The sequence below is a fragment of the Culex pipiens genome, chromosome 2 (assembly GCF_016801865.2).
Source record: "Culex pipiens pallens isolate TS chromosome 2, TS_CPP_V2, whole genome shotgun sequence".
NCBI classification, from domain to species: Eukaryota; Metazoa; Arthropoda; class Insecta; order Diptera; family Culicidae; genus Culex; species Culex pipiens.
This window is the reverse complement of record NC_068938.1, coordinates 190125151-190142812: the sequence shown is the minus strand read 5'-3', so window position 1 is coordinate 190142812 and position 17662 is coordinate 190125151. Positions and strand designations below refer to the sequence as shown.

Genomic DNA, 17662 nt, shown 5'->3' with positions numbered 1-17662 from the left:
AAAAGTGTCTTTTCCCATAGAAGTATGGAAAATGCATTTGGCTTGAGCTGCTTGCGGTTTTGTTCAGTCAAGCCTTCAGAAACGAGGCTTAGTGCACCCATATAATTAAGCCTGAAAAGTCTAATTATAAGCACCCTATTGTAAACTCATTTCAAAATAACTTAAGGGTGCACAGCAACCAAGGAAGTTGTTCTCTTCTTATTTCAAAATAAGTGTCAAACTAACGAACCCAATCCTGCAACAATCTGATTGTAAAAAAAAGTCAAACTTTATGGTAAATTATTTTGAAGACAGTACTTTACGGGATGAATAAATAATTAGTGTCCACGTGGTTTATGGATGGTCCCTAATTTATAAAATCCAAGATGGCGAGAAAATGCATTGTCTTCATCAGACAACTATTTAAATTAGAATAAAATGAACTCGAAATCGATGTTTCAAGTAAAATAAAAAAAAAAAATTTGGCATGTCCAGCATCATTAAAAATAATGTTGACTCACATTGGATTGTCCTTTTTGCCAAAATAAGTGTTTTGAGTTCGACTTCTGAAATTAGACATGGTCACTAGCATTTTCACAACAAAACAGCATTTCTATTTTATGATTGAATTAACTATACAATATTTTTTGACTGTTATTTAACTTCAGTAAGTCGAAATAATGTAAGTTTAATTAACTATACTAAAATAAAGCAAAGAACTGCTCATTATCAAGCATAAATTAGAGGGGTCCAATATAGGACAACGAAAATCCCAACTTTTCCAAAAGTGTTAATTTACCCTTCAAAAATGAAGAAAACTGTGTATTTAAGCAAAATTTTCTCTTAAACATACAATAAATGCTTGTTGTAATCAACCTAATTGCATATTTTTCAATTATGAGTATAAAGTATAAATAAAGCTATTTTCATGTTAAAAGTATCAAAAATCCTGAAGCCGTAAGAATTTAAAATTAATAAAAAACTATTGTTAATTGTTCTTAACTGAAGCAAATCAATAACAAAATATTTATTGAAAATAAACATGCGTAGTTTTATCTGCAGCTGTAAACAAATCTATTGTTTTGATCCGGTCAACTATTTATATAATTTTTATGAAAAAATGTGCGTCAAAATTACTTTTTTTTATCATTTTAATGTTTACAGTTGTTTTTGAAACGTTTTCTTTGATCTTTTTCGGAAATGAATTTGTTTAAATGTCTGTTAAGTTTTTTGTTGTTTTAAGCTAAATTTGTTAACAAAACATATTTGTTTATGATGGAAATTCATCTTTTATTCATTCAAAACACCAAATAGTGATTAAATTTGATATAAAAATAATAGTGTTCCTATAGTGGACCCGGGTCCACAATCGGATTATGGACCCGGGTCCACTATAGGAAAAGGGGGTCCATAACAGGCAAAAAATTTTTTTTTCAGATGGCTATTTTTCTGCTCAAAAACAAATTACTGATGAAACAAATAGTCAAAATTGTTCAAATGACTTCAGATATCATTGTTTTGTACAAAGGGTTATGAAAAAGTGCTTAAAATATTGAAAAATTGTGAAAAATGCGCGTCGGCTCTACTAGGGGGTCCACTAATGGTTAAAATACCCTAATTATTCGTGCGTCTAAAACTTGCAGATTATTAGGGTAAGTGATTCTTCATCCCATAATAATATTGGTAACTTTACGGCACTCTAAAACTATCTGAAATGAATTCAAAAATGCATGCATTTTTTAGAAAAAATGTGAATAAAATTGTAATTAAAATTATTTATTTTAATTTTCTTTTGTAATTTTTGTGAATATTGAAAATTTCATAAAATTACTCAAAAATGAATGGAAAAAATATATTTATTACCAAAATATTCTTATTTTAATGTCGCTCACAAAGTATGAAAAGTTGTAAGCCATTAAAAACGTCAATAAAAAAAGCAAGCCAGCTATTTTAAATTCAATTCTCTGTTAAAAAAATCATTTAAATATCGATGACCAAGAGGGTAGTCCAAATCCGGGCTTACGCGGAGCTACCCTCTAGGGAAGATTTTCATGAACGACTTTCGATGCTTGTGGTCAAACTTGGTCGAAATATCAAATTTTTCGATCAAGTTAAGTGGTAAAGTAATTGAGATTGATTGTTTATGGTAACACGAACAATAAAAAAAAATGAAAAATGAAATGTCCCGAAAATGCAATTTTCCGACTTTAAATTTTCGATGTACGAGCATCTTAAGTTTTTTACCTGTGAAAGGCGCTATATATATATAGATTAGATTAGATTAGATTAGAAAGGCGCTATAAATATCCAATTCATAAAATTGCTTAATTGTTTGATTTTTGACGTTGGAAATTTTGGCAATAGGTGCAGCATTTCATTACCTTAAGAAATTTTAAGACCCTCAGATGATATTCTTTCTTTTATTTATCAACCATATTATTTGAATTGAAAAAATATTTTCTCAATAATGGTAACGTTATAATAATCTAAAATCATTCAACACACAGTGTCCGGAAGTGTCGTACGTTATGCACGCTCAACAGGCCGTACTGTTCATCATCAATGAAAAAAGCCCTTCAATGGGTTCATTCTGCTGCTACTGATGCACCTCTCCTCTCACAGATCAGCACTTTTACATTGCAGAGCATAACTCGGCCAAAAATATTCCACTGAACTGAATGTGTGATTGTGTTAGGATATTTCAAAATTTACTTGTGCTAGGGTGTGTTTGTGTGAGTGATCAGAATTTTTGTATGCTGGAATGACGTATTACGCACCCTCTTTGGAAGGCCCAGCATGTTCGTCAACGGCGCGGTACAATATGCGTGTTGAGTGACATCCATTATGAGGGTATTATGGGCGCCCTTTTTATGTTTTAGTTTCTTGTTCTATTGCGGTAGCTAACCTCAAAATGTGAGTGTGAAGTAAATTTGTGACGCATCACAACGACCACTGCTTTGAGTGCCGGCAGTTGAAAATTTGTATATTAAACGGTTTTATACAAAACCTACAAAACTAATTTGTATCATTCAGTTTTTGAAAATTTAGCGATTCCATCACTGGATTCTTTGAGCTAGGCTATGAAAATTATCTCACCCGATGCTGTTTCACAACTTATGAAATAGTTTGGGTGTGTTGGAGAATTTTTGGAACCACGCGACTAGAACGCCTCGTGTCCCATATTTAAAACTGATGAAGTGAGGCAGAAAAGCAAGGGGTTCATTGTGATGCCTTAGGCTGTTCCAATAAATTTTCGTTTACAAAGGGTCCTATGTACATAGAAAACCCATGGCCCACATTAAGAAGCAATCTAGAGTTGTCCTTAAAAACTTATTTTTTTTATTTCTTGAGAGCTGAATGTAAAAAAACTGATAGATTTTTTAAGTGTGTATCTAAATGTAATGATATCATTGATTTGGATGAGTTTTGGTTATTTTTTATCATCACTTTAATTTTTTCTAACATTTCATGAAAGATTCAGAAAAATTATCGGAAATTGTTTTTTTATTGAGGCCACTGCAAATATTTTTCAAAATTTATGTCACCCCCTCTTCAAAATTGGTTTGAAAAATCTGGGGGCAAAAATCTTTCATAATACTGGAAAATAACAATGAAAATAAAATATAATCAACTCATAACAATCTAAAGTGCCTTTTTCTGCATTGATAATCATATTTAGATTGTTTGAGCTTGTTTAAAAATATTTTAAACTTTTATGAAATTAAAAAAAAAACCTCACAAAAATAAAATTTTGAAACCGTGGCCTATAAGTTAATTTTTTTAAACTAAAAAATATATAAAAATGAGGACCTGATGAATATTTACCAGAAACTGACGAAAATTCATCATTTTCTGATGTCACATTTTCGACACATAATCTGTCATCATTTCCTTTTACCAATTTTTTTTCATTTTTAATTGCTTCGCAAATTTTTGAATTCAGTCGGAAAAATATTATTTTTCTTGAAAACAGTTTTATTTTCAATCACATGATCACCCCTAACTCTGGCTCGATGCCTCCATCATGGGACCGCGTGCTCCGTTTGTTTGTCAACAAAGCAGCAGATTCATGGTGAGACGAAGAGAGGGGGGGAGAGGTTTTGACATTGTTATGCCCGCATCTGACCCGCCGCCTATTTCTTCGGTCGTTGAGCCTACGGTCGTTTCCAACGACCGAGTCCAGTTAGAAACTGATCGTACAATAAAAAAACTCAAGAATTCATACATGAAAGGAACTCCAAAACTCTATTAGCTTTAATTTTGGAAGGTTTTATATTACCTCTTCTATGATGTAATTTTACCTCAATTTAGACTGAAAAAGTGACATTACAACAGAAAAGTGGTAAAATTACACATTTCCAGAGGTAAAATTACACCTTTTTTCTGACATAAAAGATGTACCCCTTCCCAGATGTAATATTACCATGATTTTTTTTTCTGTGTAGGTTATAAGAATTACGAATTTGTGCATTGATTATTTACTAATAAAAACTAATTGAAAAATCGAAAAAAAAATCTGAGTTCCGCAATAACACAAAATGTCACAAACGTTGAACCAGCCTACCGGGCCCGTTACTGCGCATCGGACTTAGGCTCCTCTCGGGGCTGATGAAGCCGCAGTCGCAGTCGCGCTCAGTCTTGTCGTGCAATCGGCTCGGAACGGTTCGTCGAGTGTGAGCAAAGCAAGTAAAGTGGAAACAAGTGACAATCTGGTCGATTGTTAGAAAACAGAGAGAGAACAAACAGATAAAAGTTAAATAACACTTGTTGAAAGAAGGACTGGAAGAAGTGGACAAGTGATATTTGTTAGACAGCTCTGGAAGATACTAAAAGAATTAGGAAGAGTGATAAGTTGGGCAAAGAATGTATGAAGATTTGATGACAATTTCATGAAAGTGAATCGTGAAGACGACTTTAGCAGTTCTGTACCAAAACAAGTAAGGCCAAGTTCTTCACTTCATCAATCGGTCGTTTCCCTTTCACGTCGTCATGACCTATCTCAAGAATTTAATTACAAAGTCCACCCTCGTACCACTACGACCAATCAGCAAACATCAGCTGAGAGAATGCACCCTGAAAGAATATCAATGAACTCTGTTGTCGGTTCAGTTGCGTTGCGTTGGCGTATTTTAAAATATATCACCATTCAAATGGGCGTGCTTTTTTTCGAGAGTTGAAGGTTCTACGCGAGTATTCTGAGCGACTGTTACGATCGTTGGATTTATTTCAATCAAGGATAAAACATACTCACTCATTGAACAAATTAGCAAGCGCACGATTTTCTGCGTCGTCGTCGTCCGGAGTCGTTGAGATCGTTTTAGTGTATCTCGCCAGAATGTAGCTTGAAAAACAGATATAGAGCTGTATTAGGAACTGTATTAAGATATATGGAGTGGGATGATGGATCGGCTGAGTTGGTGGTTCGATGAATATGCTGGTGGTGTTGGTTGTTTCATGGACTGCCCCTGTTTTTGGAGGGTGAACTGCGCGTTCTAAATACAATGGGAGAATTTGAAGGCCACTGAGGAGTGGGTAATTTTGTGCGTTTTACGATTTTTTTATGTGCGTCGTGGCCGAACTAAAAGCATTGATACCATCGTCGGAAAATGTGACGTTTTCCGGGAAATTTTGAAACCTTTATGTAACTTGTGTTCGTATTTGAATATGGATAATCTTGGTTCAGTTGGCTTTTCCAATTCGCGTTTGCTGCCTAAGAATCATTTTCTATCACTATTGCGTGTGTGTAGGGATGTTGGGCTGTGCACCGAAAAATATTCTCTCGATTATCTCAGCACTGACTAAACCGATTTGGGCCGTTTTGGCCTCGTTCGATTTGTCTTGGGGTCCCATAAATCCGTATTGAAAATTATGAAGTTTAGTTGAGTACTTCAAAAGTAAGGCTAAAAAACGATCTAGAATTAAGTTTAAAAGATTGTAAAAAGAGTGGTTTGTGTAAGAAAAAACCGGTCATGTTATACATTTTATTGAAAAGACCCTTCTAACGAGTACAAAACAAGATCCGACAACCCTATCAAAAGTTATAACAACTTAAGTGTTATTTATACACTTTTCAGAGGCCGGATCTCAAATATGCTAATGAAATCGTTTTCCGGATCTGTCATGTAACCTATCGTTGGATGGATAATCAAAAGAGCTTTCCATAAGATTGAAGATTTGACAACCCTATCAAAAGTTTTGAGCACTTGAGTGTTCATTATACACTATTTTGAATCCGATTCTCAGATATTTTAAAAAAAAATGATATCCTTATCAATCATGCAACTCATCGTTAAATGTGTAATCAAAAGACCTTTCCACCCATCCACCAATCCACCAAAAGGTGAATTAAGCAAGGTTTTTTTTTATAAAAATATGAATTCAGTAGCGAAATAAAAGAAAAATTGCTTATCACTTTACAATGTTTGATGAGTAATGTCAATTTAATAAACTGAACCCTTCTTGCAGGCACAGAAGGGATAATAAATCTAAAACAAATGTTTCTTCAAATTTATATAATTTCATGATGTATTCAATGACGTCCAGGTCGACAATCATTGATTTATCATGAAACTCATATGTTTACATAGAATATGAAAACAGTCACCAAAATGAATCATGACAAGTATGATTCTTAACAACTTGTATTTATGAAAATAGGGGAGATGGGGGTAAGACGGCCACCCTAAGGGAGAAGTCTAATAAAATTTACACAACAGATTATTTTGATCTCAAATTACGTACATATTGTTCTACTACTAGTCCATTATAGAAATGACATAAATTAGTTGGTCTAAAAACCAATTTTCAATACTTTTCAGCAATTTTAAAAAAATAATTGAAATCGTATATATATGAAATACGCGGGGTAAGACGGCCAATGCTATAAATTAAATTAATAACTTTGCTAAACCCACCCAAACACCTACATGGTTGGTTCAACAGACTTCTCTAAACATCATAACTATTTTGGTTGAAAAAAAATCAGGTTTAAAATGTGAAGAAAAATGCTGTTTAAAAAATTTCATATTTTGGCTCAGTGAATTTCATATTATTGCGACCAAATTGTATGAAAAACAATGAATTTTTACTACTAAACAAACACAATTTGATACAAAAAAAATAGTTTGTGTATTTCGATTAGAATAAGTAAATCAAAATTATATAAACAATATTAAATTAGCGATTTTTATGAAAAGTTTCATAGGATTTCATTCTACACCCAAAATTCAGAATCGAGATAATCGTTCTCTCAAAATTTATTGAGGGCTCAGTGCCAAAATCGATAGAATAATGGTACCAACTCACACCATCATAACAAATGAGTTCATTCGATAGTTGAATCAATAAATCTCCAACAAGTGTCATACATCGACTTCTGACTTCTCCATGGTCACCAAGCTGTGGTGGCCGAGGCAGCTAAGTCAATGAATTGGTTTGTCAAAGGTCTCTGGTTCGATTCCCGTTGTTGACACTTTTGGTTTTTTGTTTGACGAATGAACTTTTTTTGCAAATGAACCTCGAGAGAATAGTTCTATCGCCCATCACGAGCTGTGTTCTCTGCGTCCGTGAATGGTACCACTATTATCTCGACTCGAGACCATCATTCTCTCGGACTAGCGCTGCCAGTTTTGGGTGTATTCAATGAGTTTTGCTATATCACAGTAAAGAATGTTGTCGAGACGGTAGTTAACAGCATTTTGATTAAAAATGGATAGTTTTATTGAAAATGCTTTTCCTTTATCTACAAATATGTCTTAATAGTCAAAAACCGTCAAAAATATAACATATATAAAAAAAAAACTACAAATTACTGGTGGCCGTCTTACCCCCAAATAAATTATTTTTTTAAACATTTTTTGTAAACAGTTCATCGCATTTTTTGAACTTTTTCGAGGGACATAATCTAGGGAAAACTTCAATTTAACATGAAAAAACATTTGAAGACAGAAAAACATATTGTTATTTAACAAAAATGCCTAAGTTGTAATTCATGAAAATTACATCCAGTTTCAAGTTCAATAATTATTTGTTTATTATTAGCTATTTTTATACTATTTCAAACAATATTTCTGGCAAAGGAGACTCCATATGCATTATTTAGCATGAGAAACAGTATTGCTGAACATTTTAGTAATATTCATTAGTATACTTATTAAAACAGTGGGGTGGCCGTCTTACCCCGCCTGGCCGTCTTACCCCCAGCTCCTCTATATTATCATGCGACGTACATTTGTTGATATTTTCAAACATATAATGACGCATTATTTTGTTTTAACTAAAATTAAATAAATTATATGAGTTTATTCAAGTTCAAGTTTCGTAATAATTATAAAAAAATTGTTTCTGTCAATGAGTCAATTTTGATGAAAGAAATTAGGCTGGTACCATGGTATTTAGGGCAGCGAATGACCAAGAAGGTTAAAGCTGCCAGAAATAAATAAATTAACAACAACAACCATGGTATTTTATTGAAATTTGTTGATGTGATTTTGGTTTTTAAAATGCTTTGAAAAACTTGTAAAATTGATTGTAAACTATTCAGAATACATTGTCTAACGCTCATTATCAATCAACTAGAAACTTTAAAATCTTTTCACAATTTTGGAGCCGCCGATCGGTTAAAAGTTAAAGAAAACATACTTTCTTAACTATTGGTCTAAAAAAATTTAAATCTGGTTTGATTTTTTTATTGTAAGCTTCACCCCTACTGCTTCAAATTCGATAAGATCATACGAATGATAACAACTACATTATGTTGAATATTTCGCGTTTCTGAAATTAATGGAAACATTAATGTTTAAATAAATTAATCAAATAACATGATTTTTATTATAAAATCAAAAAAGAATTTAACAAAGTTTATTTAATACCGAAATGAAAAAAATGTTTCTCATAAACCTATTATTTTTCGCATCACGAAAATACAGTTTTTACGTTGTTTTGTTTTGGGACATTGAGCTAAAATATGGCTAAAATGCTCTATAATGAGAAAGAATTTGATATTAGAAGTGATTGAATTAAAAAAAAAAATTATTATAATTTGAAAATATTATTAATATATTTTTACTTTAAAAATATGGAAACCCAATTAAAGTCAAAACTATTAAGCCTCTAAGACCCAAATCGCTTAGAGAGCGTCAAACTGGAAATTTGTCAAAAAATATTTTACAATCAAATTTAAATTAGCATTGGAAGAAGAACTTTAAATTGTTTAGACAATCTCTGGCTGGATGATTTTACTTGTTTCATGTAATTTTGCCATTTTTTTAAAATATTTTTTTTTAAGATCAACTTTCCTTATTTACTTTCTTTTTATGTAAAAATAAGTACCGTTGGTGGGGGTGACTATGGGTCAAAAAACGATACACCTCTCGTAATTTTTTAAAAACAAAAACATTTTAGATAACATCTAAAATCTTTTATCGAAGATTTGTTCTTAGATAGTTAACTAACATTTTCCCAAAATATGGTAAAATTTGATGGACTCTACCTTAAATGACAATCGTTTGAAAATTGACCTTAGAGGGGGTGACATTGGGTCAAATGAAACTAAAACGATGCTTAAATACAAAGATATGGTAATAACAAGTCATCCAACAGTGTGTCTTGTTCGAGGGAATCGTATTGACATGCTAAAATGTTTGAAGTCGAGATTTTCAAACATTTGGGTTCTTTTATGATCAATTCCAGCAAAAAATTTAAAAAGCTGATTTTTTGAGAGGTCATTTTTGGCCAAAAACGTATCTCAACTTTAGACAGCTGCTAAAATGAATTTAGTTTCATTGAGAAGTACCTGTGAAATGGTAAAATACGTAAAAAAATACTTTGACCCAATCTCACCTTCAGACCTAATGTCACCCTCACTGACGGTATGCAATAATTTTTTAAGTAGAAAAAATGTATAAAATACTCCAAGATCGAAAAAGCAAACAGAAAAAAAGTAAAAGATAATAATTAGGTCCTAACTTCCAGTAAAAACAATAACTTAACAAGAGAAACTCATATTTAAATACTTATTATAAATTACTCGAAATGACCTATTGAACACGAGAAAAACATGATATGGGCATTAGAGGGTTGAACTCATTGTTTACTCAGAATGTATTGGGCACCCCAAATACCTTAAAAATAGTATTGGTAAGATTAATTGTTTGATTTTGGTTTTATAACAACACATAAGGCCGTTGCAAATATATTTCAATGTTTATATCGGTCTTCCATTTTAAAATCAGTTCAAAAAATCATGGGGCGGTAAAATGTTTTTCAAAAACATCAATTTTTAAAGGAAATTCAACCAACTGAAAGCAATTTAAAATGCATTTTCCTGCATTTAAAATCATATTTAGCATGTCTGGGATCGACAATGTACAGCACGCCAAAAAGTTTATTTTCGACGAAAAAAAAATCTCTTCAACACTTTAAATTTTTAGAATAATAATGATTGCAAAACAACTGGGCAGGTGTAAACTTCATTTTTTAAATTTATTTTGCCCAGACATAAGCTTTAAACAATTTGTCACGCTTTAGGGGGGAGGGGGGTCTGAGCAAGCGTGACATTGCATGTTATAAGTATAGGAAAAACGTGACAAAGGGGAGAGGGGGTTGTAAATTTTGGCTGATTTTGGCGTGACGTACTTTATGGATTTATAATATTGTATTTTGAGATACTTTGAGTTTTTTTTCTAAAAAGCCTGAAAAAATTGTGATTTCATTACTAGCTTTTTGGCGCCAAAATCTCACTGACAGGCTCTTCCGAGAATCTGAAACCTGTACCATCTGCCCCCGACCACACTTTGCACATTGTTGACTCGCGGTGATAAACTTCAATTGACATTCGCATGCCTCGGCTGGGGAGGGAGGTTAAATGATTTATAATTATCTTAGCCTCCCCATCACAGCCCCCGCGAAGACACACATTTCGCGTGACAGAATCAAGTTCAGAACCGCGCGCGGCATCAGAACGGTATGTCGCACACGTGTCTCCTCCACCAACAGGTACCACCTTACTTTGGCTAGGGGAGAGGGGGGTATTTTGGAATTGCTTGTAATAATATTTTAATTGTGGACAATTTTAAGGTTTTCTTTGTCATAAATTCTCCAGCAAAAGGTCAAAATAGTTTCACAATCCTCAACCATGTAAATCAGCTGTTCCCTTCGAAACATTTACTTCAGTCACTTCTACAATACATGGTAGTGGGAGTCTATGAACGTTTGCATTTAATAAACATCAACCCGCGCTTGTACGGTTTACAATAAGACGAATCAGCAGTTGGAGTCGTGCACCAGAGAGCCGCAGGGGAAGACGGTCCAAAGTGCAAAGTACCTACTGGCCTGTCATCAATTTGCTGGATCGTTACTTCGCGCTGACTTGTGTGTCTTATCAACCTGTTCAGAACTAGAATGCTGAAAGAGGGTTGATTCCATGTTTGGGAAAGTAACAGACGTATAGTCTATGTTGACCTAAATCAACTCTGTTGAGAGATAGAGAAATGGTCCAAAGTCCACGATCTGCTCAGCTGTTCGAGTTTAACAACACTAGACTCGTTAAGAACGGATTGGATTATCAGTCTGGCAGAGATTATGACAGAACGGATTTATGGTTCGACCAACAAAGAGTGCAGATAAGGTAGATTGTTACTTCCAACTCTATAGACAAAGTGAAACTGAGAAGCCTTACAGTCAACCTGCATGGCATGGCATCATCGGTAATTCTATCCAGAAGTCTGGTTGACTCATGTGCAATGCATGACCCAGAAAGAGGACAAAACCGCTGATGTGTAACAGAAAACTGGTTTGCAATGAGCTGGATGAAAACAAAGTGGTTAGAAGGCCGATGAATAACTCGATTTGAAATTATTTGAAATCATTTTATTGAAATATTATCAAATTTAGAACTCTAATCACATCTTAAGCTCGCTCTCCACGAATCCGTCTCGCCAGCTGGATATCCTTGGGCATGATCGTCACACGCTTCGCGTGGATCGCACACAAATTAGTGTCCTCAAACAGCCCCACCAGATAAGCCTCACTAGCTTCCTGCAAGGCGGCCACCGCCGCACTTTGGAAGCGCAAATCCGTCTTGAAGTCCTGCGCAATCTCACGAACCAACCGCTGGAACGGCAACTTGCGGATCAGCAACTCGGTCGACTTCTGGTAGCGACGGATCTCACGGAGAGCGACCGTTCCGGGCCGGTAACGGTGGGGCTTCTTGACGCCACCCGTCGAGGGGGCACTCTTACGGGCGGCCTTGGTGGCCAACTGCTTCCGCGGGGCCTTTCCTCCGGTGGACTTGCGAGCGGTCTGCTTGGTACGGGCCATTTCGGTGAAATTGGGTCTCGGCGGTGTAGATTGTTCACGAGATGAAGATAGCTGTAGGTTGATGATGATCCTGGTTGTAGAAGGACCTTATATACTGAAATATCAACCAAAAAATGTCTACCTCATCATTAACTTCTACCGTTCAACATGTTTTTCAATGTTATACCTAAAGCAAATAAATTTATGACAAAATTTCAAATTGATAGGTATAGGTAAAACTAAAATATATCTTAAAATTTTGTCTTGAGAATAAAAGTTTTAGTATATTACCTGCTTAAAATTGCATTTATTTTGTTCTGAGGACATGGCAGATTTTGTATGTGATCGAATTATGAATACATAAAATAATTATTAAAATAATAATGTTTGTTTAAAAGCAACGATATTAAAGTATTACAACAACTGCTAATAATGTTTCAGAGATGGCGAAAAAGATTCCACTTGGTGCAGGTGGGATTTGAACCCACAACTGATCAACGGTACTGATCCGCGTTACCAATTATGCTACTGCGACCGGTGACAAATTTGTTGTCTATTGGTGTACAGAACAATCGAATGTCGCGTATTGGATTTCAAAGCTTTCCCATACCAATTGTTTCTCTTTCTATCCTTCTCTTCCACACTACCGTCGTTGCTATTGTATCTCAAATTCTCGCTGAGAAGAGTCTATTTATAGAACTAACTTTGTAAATAGACTCTTCTCAGCGAGAATTTGAGATACAATAGCAACGACGGTAGTGTGGAAGAGAAGGATAGAAAGAGAAACAATTGGTATGGGAAAGCTTTGAAATCCAATACGCGACATTCGATTGTGCTGTACACCAATAGACAACAAATTTGTCACCGGTCGCAGTAGCATAATTGGTAACGCGGATCAGTACCGTTGATCAGTTGTGGGTTCAAATCCCACCTGCACCAAGTGGAATCTTTTTCGCCATCTCTGAAACATTATTAGCAGTTGTTGTAATACTTTAATATCGTTGCTTTTAAACAAATAATATACATTGGCGCTTACACAGCCAAATAAAAACGGTACATTAAAATAATAATGTTCATCAATCTTAAATCAATTAACACCAATCAAAATCAAATAGTGGCTTTTATGGTAATAAATGAATTATACTAAGTTTTGTTTTAAAACAATTATAGTTTCGAATTATTTTAATGCCAATATTTACATGGATTACTACTGACCTCAACTGAATTAAATCAGTTATTTTTATTGGTAAATTTTATTGATTTTTTTATATTTAACTTTTCTTTATTTGATAGGTTATTAAACAAAAAATAGATTCATTGCCAACAATTTATAAACCGCAATTTACCTAATATTAATTTATTTTTATTTTTTTATTTAAATTTTATTTCAAGGTTTTGTCATCCGCCCTTCTAAAATTTCCCAACATATCAATTGCTGGAAATCAAAATTTTCATTTAAAATTTGAACGATTGAATGTTAACTATTTTAAATACATTATTTAACGATAATTTTATTACTATTGATCAAGAAGGACACTTTTGGACACTTTGCTCGTTTGGAATTTTTCGAACACAGACATGAAACAGAAAAACAAAACCTCAGGAAAAGAATATATTTTCATAGATGCATTGATACTTTGCAAATTTTCAATAGAAGTTAACTGTACATTTTCAGTTGTAGCATAACTGTAATAATGTATAAAACATTTTGTGAAACTATTTGTTAACTTTTTTTGAATGTTAGGCTTGAGATTAGATGTTTGTTTTTTTTTAAACATTTTTTTAGATTGAATAATGGCAATAGTCGGTGGTTCTCAACCTTTTTCCTTAATTCTTCTTGCCTAATTTTCATAAATATCCCTCCATGTTGAAGTTATTAATTTATCAAAAGTGTTAAAAAAAAACAAAATATTACTTTTTGCAACTCCACCCGAAAATACTTACTTTTCCTGTCATTCTCGAGCGACGAAACGGCGTACATTTCACTACCAAAAATAACAGAATGGAACTTCAATACTTTTTGATGCCTTCTAAAAGTAAAGCTTTTAAGCACTGAAATGAAATGAACTTTTCAGCACCAGTATCGAAAAGTATTTTTTTTCAATATTTTTTGTTTTGAATGGTGAATTCACACAACAGATGGATGGATGTTTCACAAAAAATCCATTCAAAAAACGTTTTTAGGAATTGCAAAAAATATTGTAAGAAATTCGTTGCAAAACTTGATTTTTTCAGCATTCGTCGTATTGAAACTCGGTGAAATTTTGAATTAAAAAACTGTACTTTACAGTTCATAATAACAGTAGTGATAGTTACTTTCAATGTTTTTTGACGATACATTCAAGTATAAAAGAATGCAGTTTTTTTTATTTCTTGTAATACATGACCCAAAATTCAAAATTTAAAAAACCAGCCTATAATTTTCGTATGGTCATAAAAATCATTTTCCCATCATTAATTTAAAACAATATTTTTTTCAAAATTCTGGCCTGAAAGAGTTAAATGTCTGCAGTCTAATAAGTTGAATACATACTCATAGAATTATAAAAAAACCAAAATATGGAAAAAAACAACTTTTCTTTTCATAATGTTAATAAATGTTTCTGTTTTAAAGAATGCATAATACTAACAGAAATTGATATAAATAATATTAGCATTTTAGGACACCCTTGATGAGTGTGTAGTATGAAGGCATGAAGGGTCCTTGCCTAAGCTATCCTTTGGGGAAGTGGAGGAATGTTAGTACACACCTATCTAAAATTGAAATAAATGATATTATAAAATAAATAAATTTCATCCTACCGAAATTGCAAATTTTCATTAATTAAACTCAACTTATAGTTACTCAAACTCAAACAAAAACAGTAACTTTTTTATGTTCGAACGAATGAAAAATCTCACGGAATTTCGATAGCCCAATTAGACAAGTGCTTTTTTAAAGTTGATTTATCCTTTACGTAAGCTTGAAAAAATTGTGAAAAATCGAAAATAGCAATTTGAAACCCATTTATTTATTAAAGAACAAAACATCTTCCAAAAATTTTAAAATCTAAAAACACAAAATTTTTTTATTATCTTTTTCAAATATTTTTTAAATAATCATTGCGTTTTATTTTTCAGTTTTCCATAGAAAGTGGCAAACTTGACAAACTTATGTCAATTTCCTCTATTTTTTCAAAAGTTCATTATTGATTTCTAAACTCAATTTATTTATTTCAGATTGTCCCTCACCCAAATCTGGGCGTGACGAAGCCTGTTTTTTCGTCCACACATCGTTAATTCAAAACCACACTGGATCATCAAAACCTGCCCCCGAAATGATAGTGGAACTTAGTTTGAAGCAAAAAACGGCCACACTGGCGTGCATCACTGCCGCCGCGTGTGGCCTGTCCCTCGCGATCGGTCCCCGGATGCTTCCCCAGACGCTGCTGACCGCCGTCACGCTGTACCTGCTGAGCGGGGAACGGCCCACGTTGCTGTTTGCCACCGTCAGGACACTCCCGCGGGACATCAAGTGAGTATGGTTTGGGGGGGTTGCATAGGTTGAGGCGACTTTTTTTCTCTAGAGAAGGAGCAAGGACGAGATGGTTTGTGCTTAATAAATTCAGATTGCCGAATGACTTCTTCAAGCTCGTCTTGATTTGAAACGACTTGTTTAAGGTTGATTGCAAAATTGCATAATGACGTTCGAACCGATCTTGTTCACTGCTGAATTACTTCAAAGAACCTTCCAGTTGAAGTGCATAAATGGGCATTATTACACCTCAAATTATCGCACTAGGGTGGTTCTTGATTTGTGTGATTTAATAAAAGAAAATAATATGTTCTTTTATTGGATCCTTGAACATTATTTTGACCTTATGATAAAATGATATATTTTTTGTCAATTTCAGAAAAAAATGTTACAATACAGGTTTCAGAACATTGACCACCCTAACGCATACAAACTGATATAGTTTGTGGTCGCGTCTGTGTGGCCGGTGTCTGATGTTATGATCGCTCTGAATGAGAGACAATTGCGAGTCACACACACACACAAACACGCTTTATCATCAAACAGCATATCACACCATGTGTGACACCCGATTTTGATCTCGTGTTACCGGTGCAGACTTTGGACTCACCGTACCCTTCCATTCATCGCGGTGACATTCCCCGCGGAGTTTTTTTTGAATCGCGGATGATGTCAGTAATTTTGTTGCTTATTTGACAACAGTTTTGTGTTTTTTTCTTCAAAACGTAAAAAAATAGTTTTAGTCTAGAAATCCATGAATATTCTGAAACTTTTCCCTAGAAAGAGATGCAAATTCAAGAAATAAATTGCCCTGGAGCAACTCAGTCTGTGATGGCCAAATCATCCCACTTTGGAAAAAAATTCCAAAATACAACCACTACTCCATCTATGTTCATCATATTCACAGAAATGATGATAGTTGATCAAAACAAACACACACACATCCGACTGTGATGCTGCGTGATCATCATCTTCATCGTTGTGATCGCATCTCGAGCTCGTTCGGTAGTGTAGAGTAGATCTCGTTTCCGCTTTTGTTGTTGTTGGTGTATTGCATGCAGTGTGATAGATCCACAAATGGCATGACAAATAAACATAACTGTTTTGAACTTGAACTTTCCGCGTGCATGGAATATGAGTTCATCAGGTGACTTGGGCATCTTTGAGAAGTGGGCGTTGTTAATTTCACAGGTGGTTTCAATTTAATTTCAAGCTATTTTATTTTTTTGCAGATTTTTGAAAACTTAAAAAAATCAAATTTCCATGACTAAAGTATTTGTATGCTTTTCACAATACAGTCGACTCTCCGGTTGTCAATGTTGAAGGGACCATCGAAGAAGAGAATGATCAGTTTACAGAATGATGCAAAATGAAGACTCAATTGAAATAGTAGTTTATGCAACAAGTTGCAAAAAGAGGATTTTTTCAGCACGAGTCGTACATTTATCCAACGAGGTTCACCGAGTTGGATAAATACGAAGAGTCCTGAAAAAATCAAGTTTTGCAACGAGTTCCATACAACATTTTTTGCAATTCCAAAAAACACACACTGGGTGAAATTTTAAGTCAAATTTTCATGTATTTTGTCAATAAATCGTTTAAATCAAAAAAATGTTGAAAAGTGTTACTTTTCGAAACAAGTGCTGAAAAGTTAAACTTTTCAGCAACCATTTGAGTGCTAAAAAGTAGAACTTTTCAACATTTATTTTGAAAAGTGTTGCTATTCGATTCTGTTATTTTTGGTACAGAAAAGTAGGCTGTTTCGTCGTTCAAGAGTGACAGGAAAAGTAAGTAGTTTCACGACGGAATTGCAAAAATGTGTTTTTCGCTGTACTTTTTCATGGGAGAGAATCATGGCAACGTTTAGCAAAC

The 17662-nt window shown here is 33.9% G+C and overlaps 2 protein-coding genes across 2 annotated transcripts in view; one reads left to right on the top strand and one right to left on the bottom strand.

The window, feature by feature from the left end:
* The first annotated feature begins 4608 nt into the window (after positions 1-4608).
* The window catches only part of LOC120422938 (long-chain fatty acid transport protein 4), a 29285-nt gene continuing 16231 nt past the window's right edge, over positions 4609-17662 (top strand). Inside the window, exons 1-2 of the mRNA XM_039586516.2 lie at positions 4609-4916; positions 15496-15790. Of these exons, the coding sequence (XP_039442450.1) occupies positions 15594-15790 (197 nt within the window). The 5' untranslated portion in view covers positions 4609-4916; positions 15496-15593. The remainder of the gene's footprint in view (positions 4917-15495; positions 15791-17662) is intronic.
* LOC120422939 (histone H3.3A-like) lies at positions 10739-12956 on the bottom strand. Its single transcript, XM_039586517.2, has one exon. It carries the CDS (start codon positions 12295-12297, stop codon positions 11887-11889), a length of 411 nt encoding a protein of 136 aa, XP_039442451.1. The 5' UTR covers positions 12298-12956; the 3' UTR covers positions 10739-11886.